The 20766-nt window shown below is 43.4% G+C and overlaps 1 protein-coding gene across 1 annotated transcript in view; it reads right to left on the minus strand.

Annotated features, from left to right (window-relative positions):
* CPZ (carboxypeptidase Z) overlaps positions 1–20462 on the minus strand; it is a 62428-nt gene extending 41966 nt beyond the window's left edge. The window contains exon 1 of the mRNA XM_054028851.1: positions 20173–20462. Coding sequence (XP_053884826.1) covers positions 20173–20260 — 88 coding nt within the window. The 5' untranslated portion in view covers positions 20261–20462. The remainder of the gene's footprint in view (positions 1–20172) is intronic.
* Positions 20463–20766: the final 304 nt, after the last annotated feature.

Below are 20766 nucleotides of genomic sequence, written 5' to 3' on the forward strand. Positions count from 1 at the left end.
CTTTCATTAACTCAGCCTCACAATCTCCCTGTGAGGTAGTTATTATTAACTCTAGTTACAGATGAAGAAGCTAAGGGACAGAGAGACCAATTTCCTAGTTTTTGTTTTGAGAGCCTCAAATCTGCCTCTTGCATCCACAATGTTATGACTGGAGATAACTGTGGGTGCATTTTGTAGCATATAAACTGGAAAGGAACAATCAGGTGGTCAGATATTTCATACTAGGAAATGCACTAGCAATTATTTCTGCCTATATAATCATAGGACATTTTTCAAAATCAAGCCTTAAGAGCCTCCTCTCTGCACTCACAGTGATTATTAGCAATAGATCCCTTTGTTTCATGGGTTACCTGTTAGGATGGATGAGACAAAAATCATTTCCAGAAAATGACTGTTCCCTGTCCACTCTAGCTGGTCAATCAAGTTCAACAGCAGTGCAGAGGGAACTGCTACTGACAACCATTGCTGAATGTAAATAAGGCTTCTGTGACTTGCCCAAGTTCATGCTCTTCATTGGTCTTGGTCCATAATCACAAATCCCCTGTGACAGGGTGTATATGGTCCTTCGTTGCTGGAGGCCAGGGCTAGCCTTAGTCCAAATGGCACCCCAGGTGAGGAGCAGCTTCAGCACTCTCCTCCCTCCATTTGTTACATTTTTGAATACCTTATTTTTATTGCACCTGTAGCCCATTTCATAACTTGGATGCACAATTTGCATGCAGATTTATCCCTGGCATATAAGAAGATAAATTTGCACACTAGGATCTGTAAATCTGTATGTATTCATGCCATAGATAAGCAAATAAAAAAATCATTTCTTCTATGCTTATAGAAACTTTTAAATTTTAAGAATAACTGAAATGTACTAATATCAAGAAATTGAACTATGCACCAACATTGGGTGGAGCAGTATTAAATAGTGTTACAGTAGGTGTTACAGTAGATGATAGGGAGTTCAAAGGGTCACTTTTCTCGCCTTTGCCCTCGTGAACTGAAGCACTGCGTCGGAGAGATCCAAAGATTGGCCAATGGCATTTTCAAGCAATAAAATTGCAAGTGATGTCAGTCTCTCGTCAGCCATCACTGATCAAAGATATGTTTTAATGACCTTGAACTTCGAAAAGCTGTGCTCACTACTCACAAATGTGACCGACAGCGTGAGCAGATTCCACAAAGCTTTCCACACATTAGGAAAAGTGTCCTTCAGCTCTGCATCATGAATGAATTGTAGAACTTGAAGTGGAGAGTGCTTCTCATGTGGCAAAGTGTGATGGATGTTGTCCAATTTGACATAGAGGTCTTTATCATTGACATCTGAACATTCCCCATGGGTCAGCATCTGGTGAAACTCCGTACAATTGTTCAAGAGTATTTTCCAGTCCGGCAGCAGCTTGCTAAGGTCATACCAAAACTCCCGGGTCTTTCTGTGGTGCTTCATTTGTCCAAACCTGTCTTTGATGGACACTCAAGCAGTGTCAACATGCGAGCAAAAAAACTCCTTCTTGAATTTTTCTTCCGAGCTTCCCATCAACCCATCTCTACTCTTGTAACCAAACTGTCTCTTCTTCCGATGAATACGAGTTTCCTTGAAGACAGGCTCACCTCCTACGTTTTCCACCATTTCTTTGGCAGCAGTGATGACATCTTTGAATCCGTTATTTCTGGAGGCCACAATGAAATCAAGGCAGCTTCTCATCAAAATAGTAGCAGTCACGATGTCCATTGACTGATTTTGTAATGCCTTGCTTAGAACATTTACTTGGAACAGGATATCGTGCCAACCCACAATTGAGACCAGAAATTTAAAGTCAGCTATATGGTTTACCAGGCTTTGTCTCAGATTCCAGCCTTGGCTTTACTTGACTGCACCAGCTCCATCAGGGCATTGTAAACCTCAGTCACTTGGTACTTCACTGGCCTTATGCGGTCAATGCGGCTCTCCCAGCAAGTGTCACTTAGTAGCTTCATGGTCAGATTTGTAACATTGTCTGTGAGGCTCCGCAGGCTCAGATAAAAGATGGTGAAGGGCCTTAGCAGGTCAGTGCCTGACTGGGACCAGAAGGGTGAGGAAAGGTGCTCTACTCTGGCCACAGGAGCTCATCTGGCTACATTTACTATTCCTGGGGGAGAGAGGACTTTAGAACTCTAACCCCAAGATAATGACCGGAGGTAAAGGGACAAGGTGGAAAGAGGCTCAGCAACTAATCAAAGGAAGTAGTACATGACTGCTGTTCATAAGGTCCCTGAATTGGGATCCAGAGTAGTGTGCAGGCCTGGATTTCCCCACCGGCCACTGGGAAAGTGGCCTATGCCCCAAGAAAGAGAACATAAGAACGGCCATACTGGGTCAGACCAATGGTCCATCTAGCCCAGTTTCCTGTCTTCCAACAGTGGCCAATGCTAGGTGCCCCAAACGGAATGAACAGAACAGGTAATCATCAAGTAATCCATTCCGTGTCACCCATTCCCAGCTTCTGGCAAACAGAGGGTAGGGGCACCATTCCTGCCCATCCTGGCTAATAGCCATTGATAAACCTATCCTCCATGAATTTATCTAGTTCTTTTTTGGACCCTGTTATAGTCTTGGCCTTCACAACATCCTCTGGGAAGGAGTTCCACAGGTTGACTGTGCATTGTGTGAAAAAATACTTCCTTTTGTTTGTTTTAAACCTCCTGCCTATTAATTTCATTTGGTGACCCCTAGTTCTTATGTTATGAGAAGGAGTAAATAACACTTCCTTATTTACTTTCTCCACACCAGTCATGATTTTATAGCCCTCTATCATATCCCCCTTGGTCGTCTCTTTTCCAAGATGAAAAATCCAAGTCTTATCAATCTCTCCTCATATGGCAGCCGTTCCATACCCCAAATAACTTTTGTTGCCCTTTTCTGAACTTTTTCCAGTTCCAATATATCTTTTTTTAGATGGGGCGACCACATCCGCACACAGTATTCAAGATGTGGGCATACCATGGATTTATATAGAGGCAATATGATATTTTTGCTCTTATTATCTATCCCTTTCTTAATGATTCACAACAGTCTGTTCACTTTTTTGACTGCTGATGCACATTGAGTGGATGTTTTCAGAACACTATGCACAGTGACTCCAAGATCTCTTTCTTGAGTGGTAACAGCTAATTTAGATCCCATCATTTTATATGTATAGTTGGGATTATGTTTTCCAATGTGCATTACTTTGCATTTATCAACATTGAATTTCATCTGCCATTTTGTTTCCCAGTCACCCAGTTTTGAGAGATCCTTCCATGTGTCTGGCAATTTTGTTCTTTACTATAGTTTCAACCATTTTGCCCGGCACTGAAGTCAGGCTTACCGGCCCGTAATTGCCGGGGTAAACTCTGGAGCCCTTTTTAAAAATTGGCATCACATTAGCTATCCTCCAGTCATTTGGTACAGAAGCTGATTTAAATGATAGGTTACAGACTACAGTTAGTAGTTCTGCAATTTCACATTTGAGTTCCTTCAGAACTCTTGGGTGAATATCATCTGGTCCTGGTGACTTATTATTGTTTAGTTTATCAATTTGTTCCAAAATCTCCTCTAATGACACCTCAATCTGGGACAGTTCCTCAGATTTGTCACCTAAAAAGAATGGCTCAGGTTTGGGAATCTCCCTCACATCCTCAACTGTGAAGACCGATGCAAAGAATTAATTTAGTTTCTCCGCAATGGCCTTATCATCCTTGAGTGCTCCTTTAGCATCTTGATAGTCCAGTGACCCCACTGGTTGTTTAGCAGGCTTCTTGCTTCTGATGTACTTAAAATTTTTTTTGCTATTACTTTTTAAGTCTTTGGCAAGCTGTTCTTCAAATTCTTTTTTGGCCTTCCTAATTATTTTTTTACACTTCATTTGCTACAGTTTATGCTCCTTTCTATTTTCCACACTAGGATTTAACTTCTACTTTTTAAAGGATGCCTTTTTGCCTCTCACTGCTTCTCTTACTTTGTTGTTTAGCCACGGTGGTTCTTTTGTTGTTCTCTTACTATGTTTTTTTAATTTGGGGTATACATTTAAGTTGAGCCTCTATTATGGTGTCTTTAAAAAGTTTCCATACAGCTTGCAGTGATTTTACTTTAGGTGCTATACCTTTTAATTTCTATTTAACTAACCTCCTCATTTTTGTGTAGTTCCCCTTTCTAAAATTAAGTACTACAGTGTTGGGCCGCTGTGGTTTTTCCCCTGCCACAGGGATGTTAAATTTAATTATATTATGGTCGCTATTACCAAGTGGTCCAGCTATATTCACCTCTTGGACCTGATCCTGTGCTTCACTTAGGAATAAATCAAGAATTGCCTATCTTCTTATGGGTTCCAGGACTAGCTGCTCCAAGAAGCAGTCATTTAAGGTATCAAGAAACTTTATCTCTGCATTTCGTCCTGAGGTGATATGTGCCCAGTCAATATGGGGATAGTTGAAATCCCCCATTATTATTGAGTTTTTTATTTTAATAGCCTCTCTAATCTCCCTGAGCATTTCACAGTCACTATCACCATCCTGGTCAGTAATATATCCCTACTGCTATATTCTTATCATCCGATCATGGAATTACTATCCATAGAGAGTCTATATTCGATATTTTATGGATAAACAGACAAGGCTTGTTTAGAAGCCCAAGTGAAGGATGGGATTTAAAGGGCCCAGAGACTGGGCTTAAGACCCAGGTGAGGGCTGACAGTTTGTTGAACTCTTTACTGCGCCAGAAGGGGTTCATTCCTTTTTGACTGTATGACTTGGCTGGAGGGCCAAGTCACCAAAGACCCGCATAGTGAGATTGGCAACCTACAGGGGGAGAAAAGATTGCAGCCAATAAGGGGCACTCATGAGAGGTGAGTGTGTCTGTCATATTCCCCTTGTGTTTTTCTTTCTAACAGACCTCGATCATTAAATGAGACAGTTGGGCATGCACACTTTGCCAAACTCTATTCCATCGCTGACCAGGAATGTTACACCCATCAGTCAGTGTGATATGTGGCATAAAACTAGTCTCAGTGGAAACTCAGTATTCTTCCCACTCAACTGCAGTAAAAGGTATTCTAGCAGCAGCTGGGGACAAGAGGAGAAACCCAAAGAGAAAAACATAGCAATCTGAAACTGCTATAATACTGCTGGTTCCTTCCTCCCTGGCCATCCAAGAAGAAGCAGACTTGCTAAATTTAGCAGCTACCTAATCCCTGCCTTGCTGGCCAGAAGGAAAGATGCCATGATGGCAATTGATGGAAGAGATGGAAACACTCACCAAGTCATATACAGTGGCTGGATTCAAACAAGGGCCAGATAATTTTGGGAGCAGTAATATATGTAAATATACATTTTATGAGAGGGATAAACTGATCATCTACAGAATCAGGAGGGCTTCCCTCCCCCATTATATACAACACTGAATATTTGCTAGATGCCTTATGGATTGGTCTTGGACTTCTTTTCTTCACCTGAAATGTCACATACTGACTAGAGTTGGTCAGAAAACAAATTTTCTGCCCCATCAACAATGTTGAGATTTTGGGGAGGAAAAGCGTCACACATTGGGATGAAAAGCCAAAATTTTGAAATTTTTCATGGAACAAAATTCTATTTTTTCCCTCAGGTCAATCAAAAACTTTTGTTTTGATAAATTTGAACGGTTTAATTTCAATTTCAATCTTTTTAATTTTTAATATAAAATAAGTTTAAACCTTTTTGTTCTGGAAATATTGAGAGAACATTTTAACATTTTCATAGTGCTTTTTCCATTTTCTTCTAACAATTTCATCAAATCAATACAATTTCCCACAAAACGTTTCCAACTAGCTCTAATGTTGACCACTGTTCTGGAGGTTTCACAGACTTGATGGTCCAGAAATATGATCTCCTACAACAAACTCTGGGGCATATTCCCATGAAAATGAGCTAATTAGGCAGTTAAGTTAATTAATTAAGTTAGTTCTCATACTGTTGGTTGGACAGTATGAGGACAGCAAATGCATTATGTGTCTCCATCATTTTCTGTCCTGATCCTGATAGAGCACATTATGGGATAGAATGCCATCTGTTGACATCATCCTGCCATCGTGTTTTAAGTCTTCCAGGAGTCTTTTTCCATCCTGCTTTCATTGGGTCAAAGTTAAAGATGATTCTCTCAGGGAAGTTGGAAGGAACTCTGAGCAAATGACCACACCGCCTTAGAGAGCATTGAGTGACGGTTTGAGAGAGCAGGACCTGATTAGTTAGAAAATGGATCTCTTCGTTCTATTGGAATTCATACCATTTGATGCTTCATCTGTGTCCATCTTCTTTTCAATCTTGACAGTAAGAGACCTTTTTTCAGTCCCATTGGTCAGAATACTGACCACCAAAACATTATATATCCTCAGCTTCATCTCTGTACTTATCAGGGTGTTTGGTTAGCAAAAGACATTTCTGATGAGACACCTCTTTACTGATGACACTCTTGCAGTGCAGGCTTCAAGTTTTTTCTCAGTGCCACCTACATGATTAACAGTAGAGTGAAGGTAGGTGATATCACCAACAATCTTGACTGGGTGGTAACCCACAAAGGGGCTAGTGCCTACAGAGTGTTCAAAATACGTATCTGGAAGAATTTTGGTTTGATTCCAATTAAGTCTGAGGCTGACTTTTGCCACTGACCTTTTCAGGGCTTTAATTGCTGCAAGTAGCTCATCCATTGATTCAACAACTAGCATTATATTGACAGCAAAATCAGTATCAGTGAAGTTCCTGTCACCAAGGGGAATGCCTAAACTGCATTTACTTAGTTGTGTTGTCTAGCATGTAATCTATGCTGGCACTGAGGAGATCTGGGGCAGCAATGCATCCTTGTCAAACACCTGACCTAATTCAGAAGATGGCAGTTCTTTTCTCACTTACAAGAATGCAGCTTGAGGAGTTATCATATAGAAGACAGAATATTTTGCAAAGCTTTCCAGGGAGGCCTACAAATTTCAAGCTCGGCCAAAGCGATACAGAGTCAATCACAGCCTTGATATCCTCAAATGCAATGTGAATGGGTCCTTGAATTTTCATGCCTTCTCGATACACTAGTGCACTGTGAAGATTTGCTTTGTCATGGAATGAAGACAGCTTGTTGTGGTCTTCTCTTAACTCCTTAAAATACCATCAGCTCAGACCAACAAGAGAGAAGGAAAAACTTTCCCTGGGACGGATAGAAGAGTAATGCCTGAATAGTTATAAAAGTCTCATTTGCTGCCTTTACATTTCCAAAGTGGTAAAATATTGCCTTTTTGCCAGTCAGACTGGACTGACTCTTTTCCAGATGATAATGAACAGTGTCTGCAGCCACAAAAGAATAGTTGGTCCTGCACTTTTTAATAATGCCACAGGAATTTCACAGATTCCTGCTGCCTTTTTTCACTTCAGCATCTTTACAGGTGTGATTTCACCAGGATGGTTTTATGCAAAATGAGTCAACTTGGCAGAAGCCTTAATGTCAGGGTCCAAAGAAAGTGGCATGCATTTAGCAGCTGTCGGAAATGTTCCCTCCAACCTGCCAGGAACTCCACTTTTTCATTGATTAGCTGACAAAAACTGGAGTAGACCACACCAAGTAAATGACCTTTCTCATGAGTGAGGTTGCACAGGTGTTTATAGAATGGAAGCCACATTGTTCCTGGCAGAAGCTTCCTCGAGTGAGATGGCTTTGGCTTTCATAAAAACTTTTCAGTTAGTGTGTATTGATTTATTATGAGTCATTTAGCTTACGACATATGATCGTATCATCTCTCATATGTGATGCTGTTCAGTGATGATTAAGACATTAACAGCGATCTAGGGCTTCCTGGCTTTTTGGGAGGGACTAATGAGAGTCATGTCAGCATCAATTATCTGAGATCTAAATTCTGTCCAGGTGGATTCAGCATCAGTATATTCTGACAGCCTTTCCAACATGTTCAAGATTTTAACTCCATAGTGGTTATGAATGCTACTGATTTCTAGATTAGATCATTCAAATTTTGGTAACCCAACTGTTGCTTTACTTATGCTCTTTTGTCTGAAATGGAAATTGGCGAAGACTAATTTGTGGTCGGTGTTAGTGAGTGCGGCAGACCAATAAGTACTGCAGTTTCTGATGGATGATTTCCTGCAAGAGATTATAATGTAATCAATCATCTTCCTTGTGCATTTCATCATTCAGCCAAGTAAATTGGAGATTTAGCTTCCTATAAAACCAGGGGTTCTTAATGACAAGCTCAAGAGAAATGCACAACTGTACAAGGCATTTGCTGTCATCCAGGATCCAGGATAACAGGTCCAATTTTTTTCCCATGCTCCACTCGAATTACCAACAGTAGCATTAATGTTACCAAGCAGAGTGATGATTAGATCTATTAATAAACAAATAAAGTTGACCCCAAAAGATATTCTAATTTTTAGATAATGAGCAGAAATCTGCTATCAGTAACATGGATACAATGCCCAAGTCAACTTAAGTTACTTATGTCATCATACAATTGGCTCCATAGATAACTCTACAACAGAGATGGCTAGAGATTTGCTACGTAGTTTGTTGTGTTTCTGATAACAAGATTAGTATTTCATATACATAAAAACAGAGGACAGAAATGTTGCAAGGCCCATCCCAAATGTGTGTTTCTGATTAAATAGTTCTTTGGAAACTATCATGATCCCAAATTCCAATGCTTACACATAATCCAGAAGTTATAGTTCAGCACGGGACAAAAATAATTGTCCAGGGCCCATGCTTAAAAATAATCAGGGATGCACTTACCTGGGCCAAACCCTCCCTGAAGTTGCTGCTGTGCACTCTCCTCCCCTGGGAAGGGTCTGTGGCCCCTGATCCCCACACAGCCCAAGGATCTGTAAGGAAATAACACAGGTCCGGGGGCTCTGCACAGAGATGAGTGCTGTGCTCCACCTGCTGTATTCTGTCACACAAGCAGTGCCACTGACCATACCAGATCAGCCCCTCCACACACACTCCATTTTAGAGGCCCATGAAATTGGAGGTGATGCACAGAGCATTGATATCTGCCAGCTCCTGTGGTTAACCCTGAGCCCTGTTCCTAGTGATCCCATCCTTTAAGGTGAATGCTGCAGAGACATTGCTCCCTTTCATGTCATTTTCCCCAATTTTAGACCCTTCTCAAACAGAACTGGATGGATACAAAGAACTGTTTGTCTTCCAGATCCAGTGGACCCTGTATGTGTTGTGTTTATTGTTATCCCTGGCTGCTCTACAAGAGGTGTAATAAAGTTTGGGACAGTACATCTTCTATTTAAAAATATGGATAAAACCCCACTTTTGAAGAGTTGGTTGGAGCTGCCTGAGTGCTTTCTATAATATACTCTTCTGCTTTCAATTTGCAAAGGCAAATTTGAAAATCTAGAATGTAACATATACAAATTCTAGCGCCAAGCTTAAATTCCGCCTCCGCCCCCTCAGATGATTCAGTGGTGAAAGACGCAGGCTGCTAGGATTAACCTTCACCCAGCCAATGTGACTCTATAGATATTTCCAGTATCCTGGTTTAGTTTATCGTGGATTTTAATGCAGTCAATAGTGAAGCCAATGGGGAACTTGTGTGCAGAAGGGTTGCAGATTCAGTCCCAGAGTTGTTAATGAATCTAGACCCACAGAAGTACCTCAGCGAGATAATGTAACGGTGTCATTATGGTTTATAGAACGAGCCAGATTAGATCATTTGTATTATCATGACTGACACATCCACTTCTTGGTTCACTGAGTTTCTTTGTGACTATGAGAGGAAAACCCTGGGCTTCTTTTGTTGGAAATATTCATTCCTTTTCTAGAAGGGTTTATAGACAAAACATCTGCTTTTCAGAATATACACAAAGCATTTCAAATTCCATGGATATTAACTTTGGGGGGTTTGTTTGTTTGTTTTTTGCCAGACTATATAATTAACCAACTCAGTTTTCACAATGAATGTTTTCCTTGAAACATTATCTAGACAAAAGCTGCTATTAAGCAACAATACACAACAAAACAAATACTGTTGGGTAATTCTGCTTTGCAAAGGAAAGCACGGAACAGCAGCTGAAAACAATAAGTGGAAGGCTGCCTAGCTGCTCTACATGGCCACTGATAATAATAGGGGGAACTGAAGAGACAGGAGCCACTTTCAGGGACCAGAACCCCCAGTGAGAATGGAGGTGACTAATGCCAAAGGGAGAGGAATTTCCAAGAGACAAGGGAATGAGGCAGCTGGGCAGTACATCCAGGGAGAAAAGGACTAAGTGGCCAAGCAGTGTGTCCAGGGCAGAAGGGAACCAACTGGCAAGACAGCATGTGCAGGGATAGAGGAGGAGAAAAACACCAGGAAGAAGATAAATATTTCCTGGAAAATAGGGCGAGCGAGGAACAGAGTGGAGCGGGTGTCACAGGGAAGTGATGTGATTGCAAATAAGACGGGGTAGGCAAGATCGTGAATGGCAGGCATGCAATCCATGAGATAATGTCCTCTCAAGACCTGGTCCACAGTATGAAGAAGTTTGAGAACCTGAGATATAGATTAATGCCTAACCTCCCTTTGCTTTGAAAAATAATTCATAGCAGTATGAGAGGAAGAAGTAATTCTCTCTCCTCTAAACAATACACATTTGGAAGTTTTCCCCACATTATCCTTTCATTTTATTACCACTCATTTTAGGACCCTCTGGAAGCCTAGAAGATCAAAGACCAAAGACATTGTGGGTTGGAGACATGGCCATAGTCTCTGTCCTCCTTGAGGCTGAAGCGATCACCCACCCCATTGCTTAACTGTGTTGCAGTTACTCTTTCCTCCAAACCACCAGAGGCATTTGCCTCTCTCCTCTGCAGTCTGAATGCCTCCAGAAACAGGTCCTTGGTGCTATCCTGCATGTCTGACTGGTTCTTACAGTCACTCTATGAGGAGCTCTTCCAGCTGAATCTTTTAAACAGAAAATGACAGCGAAATAAATGCATTTTGGCCTCAGATAAGGTGCTTTTGAAATCTGTGCTTGGGCAACTACCAGTTTAAAAACAGGGACTGCCAGATTGGCTGGAGTTTTTGACAATGACGCATGTGGCCGGGCTGCTTTTTAACGTGCATTTTCCATGAACAATGCTAACTTAGAGGCCTGCAGATCCTTTCTTTTAATGCTTCTTTCATAAGGGAAAGTTAAATCAGCTCAGCTGCGGGTGTAACAGATTAAAATAGCCGGTGAGATGTGGTCAGGGAGCATTCAAAACGCCAACAATTTAGTCAGGGATCTAAATAGCAGGGTGTTACTGAAGAGGAGGGACAGTCTTGTGGCTCAGGCATCAGACTAGAGCTCAGGCGATGTGAACTGAGTCCCTGGCTCTGCCACTGTCTTACTGTGTGACCTTGGGCAAATCACTTAACCTCTTTGTGCCTTATTTCCCACTCTTCAACTTGTGTTCCTTTCTCTGAGCCTTTAGGCACAGGCACTATACAGACAGGCCCTGCTCTAAGCTTTTCAGGGCAGGGGCTGTCTGTACAGTGATTGGCACAATAGGGTGTCCTCCAGCTTCCACCAACTGCATGGAATCACCCCAAGTCCCACCTTGGAGGCATGAATTTGTAGTATGAATTCCTTGGTAAAATCCAGGCTCAGTGGCACTGGTTTGCTGCAGAAGATGTGCCTGAGTGTGCCAAATAAATCCAAGTAGCCTGAAGTCAACTGGACCTTTCGGGGCAGCCTTATCCTTCAGGGGATCCTGGGGGGAGGGGGCTACAGTGGGAAACCCAGGGACAGACCACATATAGTATCTTGTATCAGAGGGGTAGCTGTGTTAGTCTGGATCTGTAAAAAGTGACAAAGAGTCCTGTGGCACCTTATAGACTAACAGAAGTACTGGAGCATAAGCTTTCGTGGGTGAATACCCACTTCGAAGTGGGTATTCACCCACAAAAGCTTATGCTCCAATACTTCTGTTAGTCTATAAGGTGCCACAGGACTCTTTGTCACTTTATATAGCATCTTGTTAGGCCCAGGAACAATTTCACCTGCCATTTGGTAGTAGGGAACTGGGTTGTAGGGAACTCTAACAGGGCTGTTCCCTTACTGGCTAAGGGTCAGATTCATCCATTCCCCAGGGCACATCCTAAGTATTTTGTTTCAGCACAACCCACCTTGCACTTTGCAGAGCTAGCTGTTAGGCCTGCCTCCCTTTGAGATGGCAGGACAGTGGCAATCCACTTGAGATGATATTTCCTGGTGCTACAATAGACAACAATGTAATTGAGATAGGCCTCAGAGTACTGCCAGTGGGGCTGCAGTACCCTATCCATTAACCACTGGAACGTGGCGGGAGCCCCCACAGAGTCCAAATGGGAGAGTTCAAAAATGAGAGAGGATAAAAAGGGTGGCAAAGGCTGTCTCATCTTTAGACTCTGGTGCCAGTAGCCTTTCATATGGTCTAGCATGGTTATTAAGTTATTTCCAGCATCTATTCTGGGCATGGTATATGTACTGAACCTCGACACGACATTAACCTCTCTAAGATCAATACGAAAGTGAACACACTTGTCAGATTTGGCTACTAAATCAGTGGGGCCACCCCATTCACTTGGTGACTCCTTGACTACCCCTAGCTCTAACGTATTTTCTAGCTCCCTTTTCACCATCTCTCACACTCAGATCCGGAATTTTCCTTTCTGTACCTAACATCTGGGATAATTTGTGTATGGTACTCAGTGAGGTGCATCCTCCCAGGCTTGATGGTGAAGATGGAAGGCTGGACTAGCTTGTGGGCTTGCTATCTCTGCAGGATGGTGAGGTTGTCTCCCAGAGTTACAGCAGGACAGACCCCCCCCACCTCTGGTATGTAAGGGCCTTAGTCTAGTTCCTGTGGACTGGGTGGATAAACATTGCCTTTCAGCCATTCCAGGACTTCAGTAAGTTCACATGGTCCATCTGGATGCCCTGTCTCTTTCCAGCTAACCAAATCTCATAATCTTTCCCCACCCAGCACTGTCTCAAAGTGCTCCTTCCATTTAGCCAGCAATTTGCCCTCGGTGCTAGGTAGCAATACCAGGGCATGGTCCCCAGGCTGATAAACCCTCTGCCTTGCAATGCTATTGTAATACTGCTCCTGTGTTTGCTTCACACCCTGTACATTTCTGCTTGGCAAAGGCCCTCATTAACTACAATCTCAGAAGATTCAGGACATATTGGACTGCATTTTCAGCATTAGTGCCTTGATCTTGCCAGGCTCCCTGCACAAGGAACAGAATTCCATGGGGTCACCTTCCATATAGCAACTCAAAAGAAAAGAACCCCGTGGAAAATTGGGGCACCTCTCTGACAATAAACATGAGCTGTGGCAGCAGTCTGTCCCCATTGTGGGATTCGGCTGTGTTGAACTTGCACAGTATTCCCTTTAGGGCCAGTTACAACACTCCACCAACCCACCTGTTTGGGGCTGGCAGATCGAGGTTCTTATGGACTTTAAGTTGGGAGCAAACTTCATTCAGTAGCCTTAACATGAAGGTGGTGCCTTAATCAGTCAGCATCACCCAGGGGATGCCTACCCGAGAAAACACCTTTAGCAACTCATCTGCAACCATCTGAGCTGACACTGACTGCAGGGGAATTGCTTTAGGGTACCAGGTGATGTAGTCCAAGATAAATAAAATATAGTGGCACCCCCTGGCCATAGGCTCCAGGGGCCAGACTAAATCTACCTCAGTGCAATCAAATGATATATCTACCAGGGAAAGAGGAACCAAGGGGCCCCTTTGAATAGACTGGGGACTCACCAGCTGGCACAAGAAGTGCAACAGTCCTTAACCTCTCGACATATCTCTAGCCAAAATAAATTAGCCAATACCCATTTCTGGTTTGGTTTGGTTTTTCACACCGAAGTGACCAGACCAAGGTATTTTATGGGCCAGCCTGAGGAGCTGGAAACCAGCAGTTGTGACTGGCATATCCCAGTTTGGACTCTTTGACCACCTGAATCAGAACATCTCCCTCTAGTTCAAAGTGAGGGTACGGTGCATCCTATACCTCATCCACCAGGGTCCTGTTCACCCTGGCCAGATGCCCATACAAACGGCTACTCTCCATGATTTTGGTGTTCTTGCACAAAGTCACTGGAGTTGGTGAGAGACTAATTATCCGTCAACAGGGTCACCAAAGGTAATAACCCTTGTGTGGATCTATCAGGGGTGTCCAAACTACTCTGGGTCACTGTCCCCTTCTATATTTGTTGCACTGGCTCTGGATCAGGGTCTGTAGGGCCCCTGGGACCCTGAGTTGCCCTAGCCTGTGGTATCTGGGAGTCTGACCTCTGCAGGGTTACCTACAGGGGATTCGAACCACAGTGGGTGGCAGTGGATTTATGGGCCCACCTCCTCAGATCTTATGTGGTAGTAGAATTCACTTCTGGGTAAGACGATGCTCCTTATGTGTTTTCTACATTAGGGTATTAGGTCAGGATCAGCAAAGAGGAAGCTCTTCCCAAGCGGTACATCAGCCTCCTTCTGAAGGATGGGATCCAGGCAGGATTGGTTTGCCTCCTGTAGCAGGCCCATTACTGGTCCCCAGGCCTGATCCAGCACCATTGGATATGACAGTTCTTTTGCCCCAGCCACTACTAACTTCGCAGCTCTCCTGTTTATGGGCAGCTTAAGTTGGATAGTGGGGTTCGGTTGGAAATCCCCATAAATACAACCTATCAGCAACACCCCCAACCCCCACCCCACCCAATCCTTGGGAAATTGGGTCCCAATTGCTGCTCATGGAAAAATGTCTGGCCAGATCAGGAGTCAACCAACTCCATTATCCTCCTGTAAGGGGGATAACTAGAGCACTGAGCTCCCTGAGGAGTGCTGAGGTCTTGGCGAAGCAGGCTATGACATAGTCACATTCCATAACGGTGCAGGAGCTGTAGCTCTGGGCTCCTTCCTGTCCCTAGGGTTGTACCAATACCCCTCTGGTCAGTATTGGCTGTCAGCAAGGAAGCAGCTTCTGCAGCTCCTGTCTGCTCCCCTTCTCTCATAAGCCCCTTTAATCCCCACCCAACTTACCCTTTGGGGACCATTGCCCCAAAGGAGGAGTAGTCTCCAGTGGGGGGGGCTGGCCCAGCCCATGGAACAACCTTCCCATGCATTGTCTCCTCTTTCATGACACCAACACCTTGCACAGGGAAGCCAGTGGACCCACTTCTCTTGATTCAGGTCAGGCAGGTGACCCACAATCTAGTTCAGCCTCCAAAAAGTTCTTAACCAAACACACTGCGGTCTCCAGTTTGGCTGCCCATGCCAGTAAATCCACTCCCGGGGTCCCAGTGGCATGATATGACAGAACTGTTTGAGAACCACCTGCTCAATGATTTCCCTGGGGAACTCAGATTCTGGCCTTAGCCACCAGCAGCAAAGGTCTAGGAGGCATTGTGCTGCAGCCCAGGGTGAAGGCTTCAGCCTGGTACTGTTGGTGGTAACCCTCCACAATGAGACCCAGCTGGTTCAAAATAGCAGCCTAAGGGCTCTATAATCCCTGACCATAGTGCAGTCTTAGGCCCTATATGCTGCCTGTGCCTCCTGTCAGACAGGGGGCCAACTGGAGGGACCATTGCCCCTGGGGCCACTGGTGTGCCAGGGCCAGCCACTAAAATGTCTCCAAGTACCCTTCCTGATCATCTTCCAGTCCCATCTTGGTCAGGGCCCCTTCCCCACTCAGGTCTATAGGGACAATGTATCTACCCCTGCTCCTTGGACTCCAAGGGGTCCCTGGTTCACAAGACAGAGGAGGATCTGCTGCAGTTGGTCCATAAATCACTGGAACTGGAGTTGCTGCTGCTGCTTCACAAGCCATTGGAGATGGGATTCCTTTTCCATCTTGGCAGTACTGGTGTTCAGTTTCAGGCCAGATCAGCTCCCCACGTTCTCTACCATATGTGATCTGGTGTCGTTTTCCCAGTTCAAATAAACAGTCAGATGGCCAATCTGTCAGTCCTGGTCCCTTCTCCTCAGTGACCCATTTATGGGAACTTATACAAAGTTCAAATCAACACAACAGTAGCAAACCAAGGCAACAGCCACATTCACCGTTCGGCAGTCCCCCCAGCTCTACAAACTTGTGAGCATCGGTGCAGCTCATACCCAGCTATTTTCCCCCATTGCTGTCTCCCAGGCAGCCCTTTATATTTCATCTGCTTCATCTAATAGGTCAGGGTTAACTGGCTGCTGCCCGAAACCTATAGGATCTGGGCTAAAGAGTGCCCTTGTACCCGGTCACAAGGCGTAATTCAAAAATGCATGACCCAAATTTGTATAAACATTCAGAGGAAAATGTTATCACTGGGCTGAAATCATACTTGAAAAATTTCAGTAGAAAAGGATCTGTTCGGAAATTAAGATTTCCCTATAAGGCAACTTCCCCATATAGTTAGTAGTTTCTATTCCTGCTTTCCTTGTTAAATGTAAATCATAATACATTACTATTTATATTATTTAATTTGTACCGTACATTGTATGGGATGTCCACTGTGGCTGGGTTAATATTTATGTAGAATTATTGGGCCAAATTCTCCTCTGAGTTACAGTGGTATAAATCCAGCATAACTCAAATGAATCAATGAAACACTCCAAATTTGAACATGTATAACCAAGACTAGAATTTGGTCCATTAACTTAAGTATGTTTGAGTTCATAACTTTAGCATTAGCGTTTGTTTTGGCATGTTTTCATCTGAGTGTGTGTGTGTGTGTGTGTGTGTGTGTGTGTAGATATAGACATCAAGGGAAAAGTAGTTTTAGAAATACCTAAGGCAGATAAATCGCTATTCATGTGTACTATACGTATATTCATTCACACACAGAGATAGGGCCTTTTCCAAAGCCTATGGAAGGCAATGATTTTTATGGGCCTTGGATATCCGTAGAGAAATATATGTTTTGAAAACATTTTTATAGAGATAAAATATAATTCCAAAAATATTGGGTTTTACCTGCCTTCTCTGGGCTGGAAAGGGTCATCGTGAGGGCAGGGGCTGTTTTTGATATCAGGGGCAAAGTCAAATCGGCCATGGTTGTCCAAGTTTATTATTTAACTAAGCTTTCTGGAGTATGAATGTGAATGTTCTGGCACAGCTGGACAAGGTTATCTGTAGGATGTGTCTGGCATATTGTTAATAATGAGATACCTGAATATAGATTTGTGGGGAAGGTTTTCATTGAAAGTCAGTGGGATCTGGATGCCTAAATCTCCTTTGGAAATCTCCTGCTTAGGTGCCTAACAACTTTAGATATTTTATATCACAAATTGTGATAACAATTTCTAACACAATTCTGCCCTTTAACCACTAGATGGCACCCGAGACAGCTGCGAAGATAGCAGTTACATTTTCTTCAAATACACATATACAAAGCCTCCTTCCTATCCACCTAAATATTTTATATATTTTCAGCAGTAGCACTAGGTATTTGGATGAGCGAAGTGATTTGCTATACGCAAATTGCAAAATGTATGACCCTCACAAATCACCTGCACTCAGAAATAACCATTTATGGGACACACTGCAAAGTGAAGGATCTGTAAAACTCCTACCACGAGGCGCGGGAGGCAAACCATCGTTCTGGTGCTGCACTCATGAGCTCCCGGCTCTATAAAGAGCTGGATGCGATACTCGGTGGTAACCCCACCTCCACTGCGAAGGCCACTGTGGATACTTCGGTGGCTCACGTGCCAGTCGAGAGTGGACCGAGCAAGGAGGAGGAAATCTTGGATGAGGATGTGGAGGTGGAGGGAGACCCAGAGGCAGAGGATGTGTCGGAGGTCAGAGATGCTTGCAGCCAGGAGTTCTTCTCTACCCCGGAGGCTAGTTGGGATTAGGTCCTGCTTTGAGCAGGGGGTTGGACTAGATGACCTCCTGAGGTCCCTTCCAACCCTGATATTCTATGATTCTATGATTTAGGATGGGCTTTTCAGAAATGTTCAGCATTGCCCTAACTCTGTTCCCACTGAAGGAGCTGTTAAAGCTCCCATTTACTTCATTGGGAGCAGAGTTAGGACAATGCTGAGAACTTTTGAATACCCCATTCTTAGTAAACATATTATCTTCATTAATTTGCCCCCTAAAGCTTTATTGCCTATAATGTCTCAATACCAGGGCTGGCCCAATCTCAGAGGAAATCATTCGCTTTTAGTATTTTAAGCTATATGGATTTCAGACTGCCTCTGTTTTGTTTTTATTTTTGCTGACACTAATGATAAAGTGATGTATTCCAGTTATCAGTGAAATATACCATTTAGCTAGGGTGTTATCCACGACCCTCCAGGAAACAGGCTGTGTGCCAGAATGGAATCTCATCCTCTCAACTCCCAATTTACAGATGGGGAAATGGAGACACAGAGACTTGTCCAAGGTAACAAAAAAAAGATCAGGGGCAGAGCCAGGGATGGAATCCAGGTGTCTACAATTCCAGGCTAACGCTCTACTCCTTTGCCAGTGACAGATGCAACTCCCTCACATGCCCCTCCATGGGGAACTGAAACCATCTTACTTTGGAGCCATTGGCCAGTTCCTTTTCCATCTCTAACACCCATACCCATTGCCCTATTCAGGGCTGATGCATAGCCTAGATCACCACATGCAGGGTGTGCATAATCTGTGAGCCTGACCACAACTACCTTTCCCTTCTATTCAGAAAGGTGGCAGTTCTGCTGCAGTTGAATTTTGCAGGCCCATGCTGCCAGTTGAATTTTACCTTTATGTATTGTGCTTGCCCACACTGAAGTCAATGGCAAAATTCCAAGTGACTTTAACTGGAGCATAATCAGATCCTATAAAGAAACTGTATACTGTACCCTATATAGTCTCTTCCTGTAACTAGCTCTGAATATTCTGTGATACTTACCTTTGAGCAACATGATACAAAAATAAACCCCTTCAGTCTCTGGTAGACCTCACTTTGAGGTTTGTGAAAGCTGCACTGACAGATTGTATGCAGCATCGCCCATGAATTGTAGTGTCTGCCATTTCAGCCACAGAATAGAATATATTTAAAAACTCAAATTATAGCTGAACTTCTGTGGGTAACATTTAGGCCAATTTCAGGTTAACTTCCTTCCTCCCCTGACAAATTCCCAGTTATAAAACAAAATACAATGTCTTTTATAAACCACTTTAAATTGAAATCTACTAGACGTAATTTCCTCTCCCTTACCTTTGGGTTTTCTTTGGTGTAACTCTTGGTTCCACTAGAATTACTCTGTATTGATACCCATGTACATGAAATCAGAATTAAGCTAATTTAAAAACAAATAAATAAATAAATAAAACACTATACACGTTTTTTAAAGGCTACTAAAGTTTTTCAGCACAGGTCAGTTTTAAGCGTAACTTTAATTTCTGAAATAAAAGGTTTCATTTCATTTTAACCAAGTGCTCCTATATAAATCTAGCTTTTATTTCAGTGTGTGTAAAAGTGTCTGTCAAATCAATCTATCCAAACTTTGTAATATCTACAGCTATTCAGCACACTTAGCTCCTCATAAAATTCATTTGGACTAAATAAAAGTTCCTTTGGACTTAGTAAGTAACCAAAAAGAAAATGCGAGAAGATTTTCATAAGCACTAAAACACACACCAGATCGAAAGTTCATCTTCCAACAATCTGAGGGTCACTGTCCTAGAAAAAAAGGCCAGAGCGAGGGAGAATCTTCTGTGTTCCCCAAAACAGGAATTAGAGGGTCCTATTATCAGGACTATCCCAAGATTGGGGGCTTTGTCTTATATAAGCAACTATACCCCCCTCCCGGGGAAAAAAAGTGTCCCAATTTTTCACATTTGTTATCTGGTCACCCTACTCCTATCAACTGTAACTTTGTAAGTACTTCAACAAAGAGACACAGCCACACATGCTCTATGAAATGCTGAGGGGGAAACATTTTACATCCACCAACATCAGATATTTGATTCTCTATTACAAAGCAACACAGTTGGCTTCCTTCTCATTCATGCTTAGAACATAAACACGTTACTAGCATCGGCAGTTTGTGTGTCCTTCCAAAGAGCAATCCGATCCCCACATCTGGGGGGGGGGGGGAGATTTTGTTCATTTCTCCCCCTCCCTCAGCCTGAAGTTTGCTCCCTTTCTGTTTACCTCCAGAAGCAGCAGAAAGGAATGAAGGGGCGCTTGTTAGTTTTTAGCCTTACCTAAGGTTTCCTGGCCGGGTTCACAACGTGGGGCAGGCTCAGTGACCCTAACCAGGGCACCAAGAAACAGCAGGAGCTTCAGAAGCATGCTGGGGCTGCTTTATGTGCAGTCAGAATAGTGATGTGGCACTGGCTGCTGGAGGAGTTTCTCCACTTTGAGCCTCCACGCCGCGCGCGCTCTCTCTCTCTCTTTCCAAGCTGCAAAGGAAATTAGTGCAATGCAAATGCATGCCCACGTCTTACAGGATATACGGTCCAGGAATCATATTACAGTTGGCCTTAGTGCTTTGAAAGCAAAGGGTTTTAAGACAGGGGGGAGAAGCCACTCCCCCCTGGTGGCTGGCGTTTGATTTTGTTAAAAGCTTCAGGGGGGTCCCACAAGAATCCAGCTGCCTGCTCCTTGAGTCAAGGGCCCCTCCAGCGTGTTTGCTCTTTCTACAGCAGAGATCCCAAGGGAACTGAGAACTTCCTTCAAGTGTGTGACATTAGAGCTTGCTGAAACTAACTGACTGTAACTGCCTGGGAAGGCACCAATTAAAAAAACAGAGAGGAAACACAATCGATTCCCGTCCTGTAACTATCTTCCCACAAATG

The sequence above is a fragment of the Malaclemys terrapin genome, chromosome 5 (assembly GCF_027887155.1).
Source record: "Malaclemys terrapin pileata isolate rMalTer1 chromosome 5, rMalTer1.hap1, whole genome shotgun sequence".
Classification (NCBI taxonomy): domain Eukaryota; kingdom Metazoa; phylum Chordata; order Testudines; family Emydidae; genus Malaclemys; species Malaclemys terrapin.